The 13391-nt window shown below is 63.5% G+C and overlaps 1 protein-coding gene across 2 annotated transcripts in view; it reads left to right on the top strand.

The window, feature by feature from the left end:
- Window positions 1-13391, top strand: part of RASGRF1 (Ras protein specific guanine nucleotide releasing factor 1) — a 29304-nt gene that overhangs the window by 14439 nt on the left and 1474 nt on the right. Inside the window, exons 10-26 of one of the 2 annotated variants that reach the window (XM_086756996.1) lie at window positions 34-194; window positions 926-989; window positions 1363-1499; window positions 2243-2325; window positions 2956-3204; window positions 3606-3976; window positions 4605-4730; window positions 5331-5501; window positions 5852-5964; window positions 6628-6740; window positions 7165-7225; window positions 9496-9599; window positions 9867-9951; window positions 10170-10367; window positions 11165-11244; window positions 12027-12144; window positions 12437-12505. In XM_086756996.1, the coding sequence (XP_086613122.1) occupies window positions 34-194; window positions 926-989; window positions 1363-1499; window positions 2243-2325; window positions 2956-3204; window positions 3606-3976; window positions 4605-4730; window positions 5331-5501; window positions 5852-5964; window positions 6628-6740; window positions 7165-7225; window positions 9496-9599; window positions 9867-9951; window positions 10170-10367; window positions 11165-11244; window positions 12027-12144; window positions 12437-12505 (2303 nt within the window). The remainder of the gene's footprint in view (window positions 1-33; window positions 195-925; window positions 990-1362; window positions 1500-2242; window positions 2326-2955; window positions 3205-3605; window positions 3977-4604; window positions 4731-5330; window positions 5502-5851; window positions 5965-6627; window positions 6741-7164; window positions 7226-9495; window positions 9600-9866; window positions 9952-10169; window positions 10368-11164; window positions 11245-12026; window positions 12145-12436; window positions 12506-13391) is intronic. The other variant, XM_086756998.1, reaches the window with a different exon arrangement.

Below are 13391 nucleotides of genomic sequence, written 5' to 3' on the forward strand. Positions count from 1 at the left end.
TGAGATTTAAAAATATGGCTCTCCCCTCCGCAGGGTCCCTCATCCAGGTGCCAATGTCGGAGAAGGGCAAGATCACGCGGGGGCGGCTGGGCTCGCTCTCGCTGAAGAAGGAGGGCGAGCGGCAGTGCTTCCTCTTCTCCAAGCACTTGATCATCTGCACCCGGGGCTCCGGAGGCAAGCTGCATCTCACCAAGGTGTGGGGGCTCGGCCACCCCCGGGCTCGGAGCTGTCGCTGCTCTGTGGGCGTCGGGGCACGGGCCAGGGGTCCAGGGACCACCCTGCCCTTCCCTGGCTGCTGGCTCCTGGGGTCGGGTTTATTTAGCGCAGCCTGGTCGTCGTCAGCGATGTGCGGAGCTCTGAGTCACGGGCAAAAACGAGAAATTGCAAATTCTTGGTAAAAGAAGTTGCCTGATTTGCAGCAGAAACCTTGACAGTCTGTTCAGAGAGAAACTGAAATTACAGCCTGGGTTTGTGCGTAACGCTCCTCAGCCCGCTCCCAAAACTGACGCTTCTGCTGGAGGAAGTTGTGCAGTTAATTGAGCAAGAATCGTACAGGAATTGCTCATTACTGGCATTAAATTATCAGTTTGAAAAATTACAGTCCGTGGCAAGGAGCTGATAATTACAACAACAGACTTTTGGAAAATTTAATTTAAAGCTCATATTAAATAATTTATAAACAAATTAGTTGGTGGGTTAGACAAGGAAAACCGCGATAGCCCAGCAGCCAGAATCTGCTTTTTTCCCAGTGAACGCAGCCGCTGCGCTGGCCGGGGGCTGTGCGCACCCGCGGCAGCATGTCCCCGTCCCTGTCCCCATTCCCGTCCCTGTCCCCAGGGCGGTGGCTGCGGTACGGGGCGGGGGGCCGGGCAGCCCCCAGCCGCCCTGGGTGATCCTGCCCTGACCCCAATTCCTGCCCCCGCAGAACGGCGTGATCTCCCTCATCGACTGCACACTGGTGGAGGAGCAGGAGAGCACTGACGAGGATGGTAGGTGCCCGTTGGGGGCCGGGGAGGTGCGGGGGGCGCGGGTGCCGCTGGAGGCTGTGCATAAGGCCGGCGCCTCGGCAGGAGGCTGCTGCCAGCCCCGCGCAATGCCTTCCCGGCCGGAGGCAGCTGCCACGTTCCCTGGCTGGGGACCGGTGGCAGCGTGGCCAGGCGTCCCCTGTCAGGGATGCGGTGTCCCCCTGCGTGTTCCTGCCATCCGGCCGTGCGGCATAGAGCCAGCCGTGGCAGAGCGGGAGCAGATTCAGATGCTGAATACGTTCGAGGAAGCCATGATGCCGGCTGGAGCTGATGAAGTAAAGTACTTGCTGTGGGGAAATCTTTTCACAACGCTGCGTGTGGTTTTTCTGTTCCCAAGCAAAAGCATCGGGGCAAGACATCGACCATCTTGACTTCAAAATTGTGGTGGAGCCAAAAGATTCCTCATCTTTCACGGTTATCCTCGTGGCTTCGTCCCGGCAGGAGAAGGCTGCGTGGACCAGCGACATCAGCCAGGTGGGTGCTTGGGACCCCCTGCGTCGGGCCGGGGTGAGCCGCGTGTGTGGAGCACCGAGCCCTGGGCGCCCGGGAGAGCCGTTCCGTGCGGAGTGGTTTGGAGCTGGGGGGCACCAGGAGCCCGGCTGTTGCCAGAAGGCGCCTGGTGCTGGGTAGCTCGAAGAGGAGGAGGTGGCGTGGGCAGGTGGGAGCAGGGCCTGTCCCGTCCGTGCTCCGCCTGCGCGCGCAGACACGTGGTTTGGGTTTCTCCAACACAGACACATGTGGTTACAATTTACACCTGCTCTCCGTTTGCTTTATGCAAGTGACTTTGAAGTTGTTTTTTTCCTGGGTGAGAGGAAGAGAAAAAGTTACCGGTTAAACACTGGTTGTCCCCTGGCTGCCTCCCCTTGCCGAGCATCGGTCCCCAAAGAGAGCTGGGCAGGGGCTGGGGGCCGGCCCCACGCAGGGGGATGGATGGCGGCTCCTGGGCCCACTCCGCAGGGCCCACGGCTGGTCCTGCCCGTGCCAGCCTGTGGTGGGAGAGCCGGGGAGCCGCTCCGGGCGACGCTTCCCCCAGAGCAGGGCTGCAGGGCGGTGATCATGAAGCTCCCAGCCCCGCTGTCCCGTGGGGCGCAGTGGGTGCCGTCAGCGAGGCCGTGCCGTGGCGGGATGGGACCAAGCTCGGGCTCTCTCGCGGCCTGTCCAAGCCGGGCCTCGCCACCACCGCTGCCTTGTCCCGCTCCCACCTGTGTCTCTTCCAGTGCGTGGACAACATCCGCTGCAACGGCCTCATGATGAACGCCTTCGAGGAGAACTCCAAGGTCACCGTCCCCCAGATGATCAAGTGAGTGCTGCCGGGGCTCTCCCTGCACGGTGATGAGGAGCACTAATTAGCTGGGAGGGATCTGTGTGGGACTGTGCTCCGGGAGCTGGGAAGGTCGAAGGGGAGAGCTCACAGCAAAACACTGATGGTAAAGGGGTGGGGGTGAAACCCCTGGAGGAGAGGGGTGCGGGGGGCTGCCGTCCCTGCGGGTGCTGGGGTGCAGGGGCTGCCCCGGCCCGAGGAGGGGCACAGCGGCACGAGGGGGCCAGGCAGGGCCGGTGAGAAGGGGCAGTGTGGGGGGTGTCCCTGTCCCGGCTGCACGGCCCCCCGCGCTGCTGCGGGCCCGCTGTCACACGCGGTGAAAGGTCTTGGTTTGTGGGTGTCCCCAGGGACGGTCCCTCCCCATTTTCTGCACAAATGAGCAGCCTGCTGAGTGCTGTGTGATGTTCCCACCCGTTCTGGGGTGCGGATTTCCTGGCTTTCCCCGGGAGTGTTCCTGCCTGCGTGTTGTGTAGGGACACCCCGCTCCTTCGCCGCCCGGCCCTGTGCCGCTTCGCTGGTCCCCGCGCATCGTGGGGGGGAAGCTGCTGGCGCGAAGCAGCACTTGCTCTCGTTCCAGGCTGGAACCACAGGTGTCTTGTTTCTCTGCAGGTCTGATGCCAGCTTGTATTGTGATGATGTTGACATTAGGTTCAGTAAAACGATGAATTCCTGCAAGGTCCTGCAGATCCGCTACGCCAGCGTGGAGCGGCTGCTGGAGAGGCTGACGGACCTGCGGTTCCTGAGCATTGACTTTCTGAACACGTTCCTGCATTCGTACCGTGTCTTCACCACCGCCCTGGTCGTCCTCGACAAGCTCATCACGATCTACAAGAAGCCGATCAGTGCCATCCCCGCACGGTGAGGCTGCGCGGCATCGCTCGGTGCCTGTGCCGGTGACCTCTCCTGCCCCTGTTTACGGGGGGCTGCGGCATGGCTCCCGCGTCCCCTCTCCTGCCCTGAGCCAGCCCTCTGCTCCCAGACCTGCCCGGCCCTGCTGCCGCCCCAGGGCTGTCGCACTGATCCCTGTGAGCTGCAGTACCTGCAAATTGGACAGGAGATCGACCCGAGCTCCGTGGTGTCCCTGCTCCTGGGGGGCTGAGTGGTGGGAGCGGGCGGCGGGGGCTCACGCCGGCTGTGCCGTGCCTGGGTGCTGGAGGATGTGGGGTGCCTTGGAGACCTGCCGGATCTGCGGCGGGGATCCCCACAGCCTCGCAGGTGGAGCCGGCGCGAGGTCAGCCTTTCCCTGTCTCCCTGCCAAGGTCCCTGGAGCTCCTGTTTGCAAACAGCCAGAACAACAAGTTGCTGTACGGCGAGCCCCCCAAGTCCCCTAGGGCCAACCGCAAATTCTCCTCACCTCCGCCGCTCTCCATCACCAAGTCCTCGTCCCCCAGCCGGCGGAGGAAGCTCTCCCTCAACATCCCCATCATCACGGGGGGGAAGGCACTGGACCTGGCTGCGCTGAGCTGCTCCTCCAACGGCTATGCAAGCATGTACTCCTCCATGGCGCCCTTCAGTAAGACCACCCTGGACATAAACAAACTGTACGTGTCCAGTAACTATCCCAACAAAATCCCCGACGAGGGAGAAGCGGACTCGGAAAAGCAAGAGGAGTCGCTGCCGAGCAAGCAGAGTGAGTCGCTGTGGGTTTGCAGGCGGGTGGGCGTCCAGCGTGGGCAGCCGGTGGGGAGGGGACCAGTTTTGGTGGGTGCTCAGTGAGGGGTACAGGGAGGTGTGCGGGAGATCGGGCACCCTGCACCCAGGGGCTTTGCAGCAGCCCAGCTCCGGGCCAGGGCAGGCGGCCTGGCTGTGTGCTGGTGACGGGTGGGCACGGGGAGCCCCCAGCCCCATGAGCAGGCACACAGCAGCCCTCTGTGCGCTGGGGAGACCAGGGCAGTGGCGGCGGTGATGCTCACCCGCGGGATCCAGCTCACTGACCCCAGCCCCGGGCAGAGGCTCCGAGCTGGCGACGCGTGCACAGTGCACGGCACGGAGAGCTCCTGCCTCCCCTGGGTCGTGTGCTACCTGAAAGCTGAGTAAGTTGGAATAACCAAATAAAAAACCACCTAAAAAGCCCCCCACCACAAAGAAAAGCCACCCCAAAAAAACCAAACTAATCACGGGACTCTGTACCTCCTGTGCTTGGTTGCTGCGTGCCCGGCTGGAACGATTCAGACTTCAGGAAAATCTGGAAGAGCTAAAATGCGCCTGCAGCGCGCATGTGGGCAGCGGTGATGGTAAACGGGTTCCTCTCCTCCCAGGCTCAGAGGTGTCTGTCAGGGAAGAGTCGGACACGGATCCCAACCAGAGCGACGAAGCAGAAGCCGAAACTTCCCCAACAAAATCTCCGACGACTCCCAAGTCCATCAAATGCAAAAATTCGTCAGGTAACAAGCGAGCCCAGCCCTGTCCCGCCTGGGGGTTCGGGGCTGTGCTGCTAGAGGTGTGGGCGTCGGGCTGAAGCAGACGTGAAGCAGTGGGACTTCACCCTTTATTGTCCTGCAAGGGGACAGGGAAGCGCCAAACCCCCTCCTGAATCGCAGAGCGGGTCTGTGTGTCTCACTGGGTCTTCCCAGCCCTCTCCTCCCCTCCTGGGGCTGATCTGGCGGTTAGGAGCGAGCTACGCTGCGCGAGGTGCACCTGGTCTGGCGTCCAGCGTCCGTTTGTCTGCTCCAGCCGCCCCGCAGCTCTGAGCACTGCCTGTGGCAGCCGGTGGCTCAATTCCTGCTACGGCTGTGCAGGACGAGTTCGTACGGCGTGGCGGCACCCGCAGCTGCCCACCTCCCTGGCCCTGGCCCCGGCGGGGTGGAAGTCAGCTCTCCGCGGGGAGCAGCCCCGCGTTGGCCGTCCGCGCTGACTGCCTCCGCGACCCCCGATCCCCTCCTGCCCTGACCCTGGGGGGCTGGCAAGTGGGGGCTGCGTGGGGGGGACCCGGCTGGGGCTGCGGCGGTGGCCGGAGTGGTGTTGGCTTTCTTCTCCCCCCCCAGATTTCTCGTTGTTTTCTTACAACAACGGTGTGGTCATGACGTCCTGCCGGGAGCTCGACAGCACCCGCAGCGCCCTGTCCGCCGCCTCCGCCTTCGCCATCGCCACCGCAGGAGCCAACGAGGGGACCCCCACCAAGGAGAAGTACCGCAGGATGTCCCTGGCCAGCGCAGGTACCCTGCCCCAGGCCGCCGAGGACGCGTTTTCGAGGTGCCCGTTTCTGCCGTACGTGGCTGGGCTGCCTTTGGCCGGGAGGCAGCTCCCGCCGGGGGTGCCCACAGCGCCCGCAGCCCAGCACCCGCCTGCTCGGGCTGTGGTTCCGAGGTGCCTGGGCAGAGGGCTGCCAAGGAGCGAGCAGGCTGCGGACATCCGGGCCCTTCGCACCTGTGTCTGCGCTGCCTGCGGAGCCTCCCCGGCGCCTGCATTCGAGAGGCAGCTTGGGAATGCGGGAAGGTGGGGTGGCCGCTCCTATCCGTGAGCGATTCCCGACGGAGCTACAGCCGTGCTGAGGGGTCGCTGGCAGTTTCAGGCTTTCCGACGGACCAGAGGAACGGAGACAAGGAGTTCGTGATCCGGAGAGCGGCCACCAACCGGGTCCTCAACGTCCTGCGGCACTGGGTCTCCAAACACTCGCAGGTGGGCAGCGGGGGGGTGCACGGGGTCGGCACCATGCAGACCCTCCCCACCCACCGGCATGAGTTCGCCTGCTTGCCAGGTGGAAAGACAATTTTTTTTTTTTTAGTTAAGCAAATGACCAGACGTGGGGCAGAGATGAAACGTGCGAAGCCGGGGAGCGGGGAGCCCCTGGCGCAGAGTGGGGGGCGGGTGCTGAATTGCAGCGTTGGCGCATTCGCTGTGCGAAGCGGGAGGGCCGGGATCCGCGGTCATCCCCGGCTGGCTCCGTGGGAGCAGGGTAGCTGGGTTTGAGGCCTGTTGGGGGGGTTTCAAGCTGGGATCAGGATTAGGAAACCAGGTGGCTGTCCTGCCTGTCCCTGTCCCTCTCTGCCGCTGGTTGCTGGGGGCACTGGGAGCCGTGCCATACTGGTTGTCACTGGGAAGCCCCTGCGCCTCTCCCAGGTCAGGTGATGCCAGTGCGATGGTACAGAATGAGCCCAGCAGCTTCCTGGCCGGTTCCTGCTTGCCGGGCACTGTGGGCTCGAATTTTGCAGGGAAGAGGCAGCCGCCCAGGCTGGCACCGCGGGGCCGTGTGTGTCTGCCGGTGGTGTCTGCCGTTGCGCTGGGAATCGGCGTTATTCACGGCATCGCGCAGTAACGCTGCGGCTGTGCCGGCCTTGGCAGGACTTTGAAACCAACGAGGAGCTGAAGTTCAGAGTGATCGGCTTCCTGGAGGAGGTTATCCACGATCCCGAGCTCCTCACGCAGGAGAGGAAAGCAGCCGCCAACATCATCAGGTGAAGGCTGTGGGGGGAAGGTGGCTTTTCCTGGCCGCTATTCCGGGCTCTCGGCAGCCGCTTCCCGCTCTGTCCTGGGATAAGTGCAGGCGCGGGGTCTGCAGGAGCGGCCATGCCCGCGCTCAGGGGCTGGGGCTCACGAGGAGCCGAGGAGGAGGACGGGCGGTGCTGGGTGCACCCTGGCACATCGGGATCTGGCCGTGGGCGAGGTGTGACCCCCACCCTTGTCCCTGCCTGTGGGGCCAGCTGTGGCCTTGCTTGAGGGTTTTTTTTCTCTTTAGAACAGGAAGTGGGGCTTAGAAGCATTCATATGTGCGCTGAGGGTTTAATCTGTGAAAAAAACACAAAGTCCTGCTGCCGCCCCGCTGGAGGCGCGTGGGCCTGATGCTCCCAGCCGGAGTAACGCTGTCGTTTCATGCCATAGGACCTTGACGCAGGAGGATCCGGGAGACAATCAGATAACCCTGGAGGAGGTCGTGCAGATGGTAAATACGCGGTTCCTCCGTCACTCCGCCTGGTAGCTCAGTGGGAACAGCTGAAGATCCCCGCACTCCGGTGCCCCCGGCTCGGCGGAGAGTGGTTCTCCAAGCCTGCTGTCGGGCGTACGGCTGCAGAGCAGGGAAAGGTTCCCTGGGGCCGGGGCCAGCTGTGCGCACAGCTGCATGTCTTATGGGCAGAGGCAGCGCTCACCCAGCCCACCCAGGCTCTTCGGTCTCCCCGCACCCTCGGCTGGAGCGGGCCCAGAGCCACGCCTGCCCAAGGGATGCAGGGAACGCCCCGTGGGTTCCCACCGTGTCCCCTGCCTCCTCAAACCCGCGCCAGAGCTGCCGGGTGCCGGTTCCCAGTGACGGGCGCTGGCCCAACTGGTGTGGGCGCTGCTCCTCCAGGAGCAGAGCCCTGGGAATGTGCGGTGGATTTGAAAGCGTCAGGGTGGCTGCAGTGCATTTGCCACCTTCCTGCATTAAAAAATAACAAAGCCTGCTCCCAGGAAAACTCAAGAGCCACTCCAAATTGGCCTGGTGCACCTGAAACAACAGCGGCTCTGTCCCGCGGCTCTGCCTTCTGGAGTGGCCGAGGCCTCGGGGGGTTGTGAAGCTTTTGCCTGAAACCACGGGTGCTGGAAATTCCTTTGGAGAAGAGAAGTCACATGAAACCACGGTCTGCTCCTTGATCTGGGATCTGAGCTTCAAGAAAAACACCGGGGAGAGGCACTGACCTGTGGCCACAGGCGCGGCAGGGACACGAGGGAGCCCTGGGTTTTGGGGCGCACGCTAGCGTGATGGGGTTGTAGGTTTCTCGGCCCCCTCCTCGCAGGCTGGGGGTGTGCGTTGTGCCGTGTGCCGAGCCCTCGGCCCAGGTGCCCTCTGGGGTGCTCGGAGCCCCCCTGCACGGCCCCAGTGCTGCTGGGTGCCACCGGTGCCCCCTGCCCACCCACCCACCCAGCGTCTGCCGCCAGCCGCGCCCTGCGCTGTGGCACGTGTGCCCCACAGCCGCTCCGCGAGCCCTCCAGCCCGCAGCGGAAGCCAGGCGGTGTTGGCTCCCCACGAGCTGCTTTCGCAACCCCCTTCCTGTGGCTGGGAGGGGATTTTGCAACAGGCTGTGAGCTCGCGCTGCCGGGAGGGTTTCTGGGGCAGGCTCGCCCGCGGGTGCTGGGACCTGCTTGGCTTTTCCGAAATGCCTGCTTTGCAGAGGGTGCTGGCGGGAGGCGATGCCGCTCCTCCGGGCGAAGCAGCACCCCAGAGCAGGGTGCTCGGCTGGCCTGGGGCAGCCTCCCTCGGCCGCCCCATGCGCTCTGTGCGTTACACCTCTGCCCTCACAGCTCCGTCCCCAGAGCCGCCCGCGGCTCCCAATCGCGCTGCTCCATCCCAGTGTGCCACCAAGCCTGGGCCCTCTTCCCCGTGCACCCCCCATGCTGGGAGCTGTGGCAGTCCCTCTTCCCAGGACCCGGGCCGGAGAGACGCTGCGGCTCAGGGATGCTGTGGCGGGTGTTCCGACAGGTCCCTGCTGGGAGAGCCCCGAGTTCGGCTTGGTTTGTGCCAGGGTGCAGCGCAGCTCACACACGCTCTGTGCTGGTCTGGAGTGGAGGTCTCGCCGTGAGCCTGGGGGCTCCAAGCACGGGGCGCCCAGAGTGCCCCTGTGCGTGCAAGCGCTGCTCGGCCAGGGCCAGGCAGCGGCGACGGGGAGTGTCCCTCTTCTGCTTTTCTGGACATCCCTTGGGAGCGCCGTCCCAGGCAGCAGAGGGTCCGGGAGCTGCCGAGCCCACGGGCACCAGTGGAGCGGCGCTGGCGAGGCTGGCCGAGCTGCCGGGCAGAGGTGGCTGGGCACGAGGCAGCGGCTCAGCGGTGCTGCTCCGCCTGGGATCCCCTGGTGATTTGTTAATTAAACAGATGAAGAGCAGAACGGCAGTGTTCGCAGAAGGCGATGTGCAGGGATCTGTGCTGTGGCTGACACCTAATTACTTAAATGGAGCAGATTAGTTAATGTGTCTGTACATGTGCTGGGATGATAGCACAGCTGAAACGGTGGGGTTCGCGGGGCTGTGCGGAGCTGGCACCTCTCAGCGCTGGCGGGATGCGGGATGCGGTGCGGTGCCTCTGGACCGTCGGACCAGTGCAGCACGGCGCATGCTGGCTCCCGTGGGGAAAAGCCTTTGGCTTGGGAGCCCGTCTCCAGCTTTGATTTGATGTGCATGAAATGCAGGCGTTCTTGCTGTGCTCCTAACCAACGAGCCCTCGCCGTTGCCTTTGTCGCTCAGGCTGAGGGAGTCAAAGCAGAACCTTTTGAAAACCACTCGGCCCTGGAAATAGCAGAACAGCTGACGCTGCTGGATCACCTGGTCTTCAAGAAGATCCCTTACGAGTGAGTGATCCCTACGAGTGAGGAAGGGCCCCAGATTTTAGTCCTGACCCTATGATTTATCTGCTGGCATCGCTAGGTTGACCGGCTCAGAGAGGGCCTCCCACGTCCATCGCACTTTCAGGCAGATCCGTCTGGTCCCTTTCCCATTGCAGGGTGGGGGTGAAGGCCCTGGCATCTCCGTCCCGTGTGGGTGCAGTGGAGCTTGTAGGGCTTGGGTACCCCAGAAAAATGGGGAACAAATGCTGACCTGCACGTTGTCATTTGCAGAGAGTTCTTTGGGCAAGGCTGGATGAAGCTTGAGAAGAACGAAAGGACTCCTTACATCATGAAGAACACGAAACACTTCAATGACGTAAGTGCAGCTGCGATGGGGGACAGGGAGACAGGCTGCTCCATGGACGTTGTTGCCTTGGGGACCCGTTGCAGGTGGAGCATCTCCTGGTGCAGTTGCTCCTGCTGGGGCTGCTGCAGTGAAGGGAAATATTTTTAAAAAATACTGAGGCTGGAGGGCGCGTAGCTGCTGTCCAGAGTCCTCCTAACGTGTGGGCTGGGACCGGTGTCTCCCCAAAGGTCAGTAACTTGATTGCGTCGGAGATCCTCCGGAATGAGGAGATCAACGCGCGGGTGAGCGCCATCGAGAAGTGGGTGGCGGTGGCGGACATCTGCAGGTGCCTGCACAACTACAATGCGGTGCTGGAGATCACCTCCTCCCTCAACCGCAGTGCCATCTTCCGCCTGAAGAAAACCTGGCTCAAGGTCTCCAAGCAGGTAGGGGGGCGGGGCTGGACCCTCTTCTGGGGGACAGGGAGGGGTGGGCGGGCTGGGTGTGACGGCGTGGGGATGACCACGTGCGTTGAAGAACCGGTTGGAAAACGGAGTGAGGTTTTTGTAGGTCCTTCCCAGGAGGGAGGTGGTGTGCAAGCAGCAGGACCGTGCGTCGCTGTCGGGTTTGTTCGTCCTGCAGGTCAGAAGAATCCTTTTCTGAAGAGTCATTGCAGCTGTACGCACAGGCACTTCTTTAAACACACACACACACACACTTTAAATTGGCCTGGGTTTCTCAGGCCAACTGTGGATGAGCAAAGTGAATTCTTGTGCTGAGTTACCTGGTACAGGAATAGCTCGTACCTGCGCGGTGCGGAGCCCGACGGAGGCCGGGGGCTGCCGCGCCAGAGCCGCCGTGTGGGCTCCGCTGATCTGAAACGCCGTCTTTTCCTGCAAAGTGATGAATCTGTAAATTAAAACGGGTGCTGGCGAAGGCAAAGGTGGGAGGCAGGGGAGGGAGACGAGCGCATAGCCTGTCCTTGTTACGTGTCGGAGGAACCGTGCTCTCGAGTGCTTGCTCCGCTCCTCATGACGTTGCTGGGAGCCGGGTGCAGCGGCCAGGGCAGAATTTGTGCCTGCAGAGGGGTCGAGCAGCCGGACGCGGGTGACGTCCCTCGGTGCTGCTGCGGGCAGGGCAGGATGGAGTGACCCTGCGGCTCTGCAGGCTTCTCCCCCGCTGGCCGCGGGGATGGGGGTCTCTCCCAGGGCCCTCTCCAGGTGACGCTTTGTGTCTCTTGCAGACGAAGGCTCTGATCGATAAGCTGCAAAAGCTGGTGTCGTCGGAGGGCAGGTTCAAGAACCTGAGGGAGGCACTGAAAAAGTGAGTGAACAATTCTCCTGTGCTGCTGCTGCGAGGGGGCTGCTGGCGGCTGGCCGGGGCCCCGCGGTGCGGGGGGACCTGGATCCCACCTGGCTCCTGTGCTGCGGGCTGGGGCTGTGCTTGCGAGATCTAACGCGTGTCTTGTTCAGCGGGCACGGGGCCGTGGCTTGCAAAGGCATCCCAGGAACGAGCTGTGCCTTGAGCAGCGGTGTGGAGAGAAGTGATGAAAGGGATTGCAAAGGGGGAATCACTGGGTGGGCGCGCGGGGAGCTGCCCCGGAGCTGGTGCATCCCCACGGGCTCGTGTGTCACTGTGCACGCAGGCACCTATGGGCTGTGTCCCATCGGCAGCGCACGGCGATCTTCCTCGGGGCCTGAGCTGGGGTGCGGGGTGCAGGGTGGGGGCAAGCCCAGCACCTGCACTGCCCTCAGCCCTCGGCGAGGGTCTCGCTGGCTGCGGGGGCTGAGGTCAGTGGGGGAGGCTTTGAGAGGTCTCTCCAGCCCTCTGCTGAAGCTGAGCCCGGCTCATCTCCTGCGGCCCGCGGCTTGTGCGGGGCACGGCCGGAGCCCCTGCTCGTCCTGCCCTGCCTGCGGGATGGTGGGGGCAGGACGCAGCCCAGGGGGGCAGCCAGCAGCCGTCTGGGGGAGGCTTCCTCCGAGGGCTTCTGTGTATCGGACAGAACCCTTCAGCTCATGCTCATCGCGGGGTCCAGCCCTCCTCCCCTCCAAAGCCCTGGAGTAAGGCAGTTTTCTTCCTCACTTGTTTCTGGTTTGCTCCCGAAGTTGTGACCCGCCGTGCGTCCCCTACCTGGGAATGTACCTGACCGACCTGGCGTTCATCGAGGAAGGGACCCCGAATTACACTGAGGACGGGCTGGTGAACTTCTCCAAAATGAGGATGGTGAGTCTCCCAGCCGTGCAGGGGCCGGGTTGGAGCAATGCGGCGGTGCCACAGTGCTGGTCAGGTCCGTGCCCACCTCGTGCAGCCTGTGCCGCTGGCCGTTATCTGCATGGCACCGGGCAGCCGCACGCGTGTGCGCACGCACACAGCCAGCCGTGTTGTCCCCGGGTGAGGGCTGTGTCTGTGGGAAACGAGAAAGCCCTGTGCATCGTGCCGTGGCTGAAAGGCGCGGATGCGGTGCCGGTGGCGATGGCTGCGCTGTAAACAGCTGCTGTGTTTTGTCTCCGGACAGATTTCGCACATCATCAGAGAGATCCGCCAGTTCCAGCAGACCTCCTACAAGATTGAGCACCAGCCTAAGGTACGGCCTTGTCCCGAGAGCCGCCCGCTCCCTCTCCTCATCTCCCACTCCTGTTGCAGCCTCTGAGCTGCCTTCAGTTTCTGGCAGGCCCTTGGGGAAGATACGATGCTCCTGTAAGAGATGTAACTCCAGAATGCCAGCAGAACCAGTGCGGGTGGGGGGCCTTGTGTCAAGGCGTAATGGAGGGGGACAGGCGTGGGAGACAGGTAGAGACCACCCTGCTCCACTGCCTCTCATGCCACACAAACCACGAAGAGCTCGTTGCCTGTGCAGCCCACCCCGGAGACAAGGAGAAGGAGCTATTCTGGGGCAGCACCCCCTCTCCAGGCCGGGGGGGCAGGCTGGGAGCAGAGCACGTCCCGCTGCCCCCGCAGCCTGGTGCTGGGTGGCCTCCGCCTCGTGGTGGCCCCACACGTGTGATGAGACGAAAGGTCTCAGCCACCCTCGTGCTTCCTCTGCCGCAGCACCGCAGGGGCACGCGAGAGCCAGGCTGGTTGCTGTGGGGGATTTCCGCTGTCTGCGGCACGGCCGTTCTCCAGAAACGGCAAATGCTCCTCAACCAGTGCTTCTGCCCCACGGGCATCGGCCCAGCCTGCCCAGGGCCCCGGGAGACACAGGTGAAACAGCCAGCGCCAAGCGCAGCGGAAAAGGGTGCTGCTGGTGGTGCCGTGCGTGGCCGTGCATCGCCCCGTGTCCCGCGGAGGCGGGGTGCAGCGGCACACCACCTCCCCCCTGCTCTCACGGATGACGGGGTGAAGCCCCATCCGTGCTGCTGGCACTTCCCAGGCAAACTCTGCTGCCAGCTGCTCCTCACGCCGGCCGGCTCCCAACGCCGCGTGCGGCGCTTCGCCTCGGCATGGGCTGTGCCTGCCTCCAGTGTCAGCTT

The sequence above is a fragment of the Chlamydotis macqueenii genome, chromosome 12 (assembly GCF_036417535.1).
Source record: "Chlamydotis macqueenii isolate bChlMac1 chromosome 12, bChlMac1.mat, whole genome shotgun sequence".
In the NCBI taxonomy this organism is placed as follows: Eukaryota; Metazoa; Chordata; class Aves; order Otidiformes; family Otididae; genus Chlamydotis; species Chlamydotis macqueenii.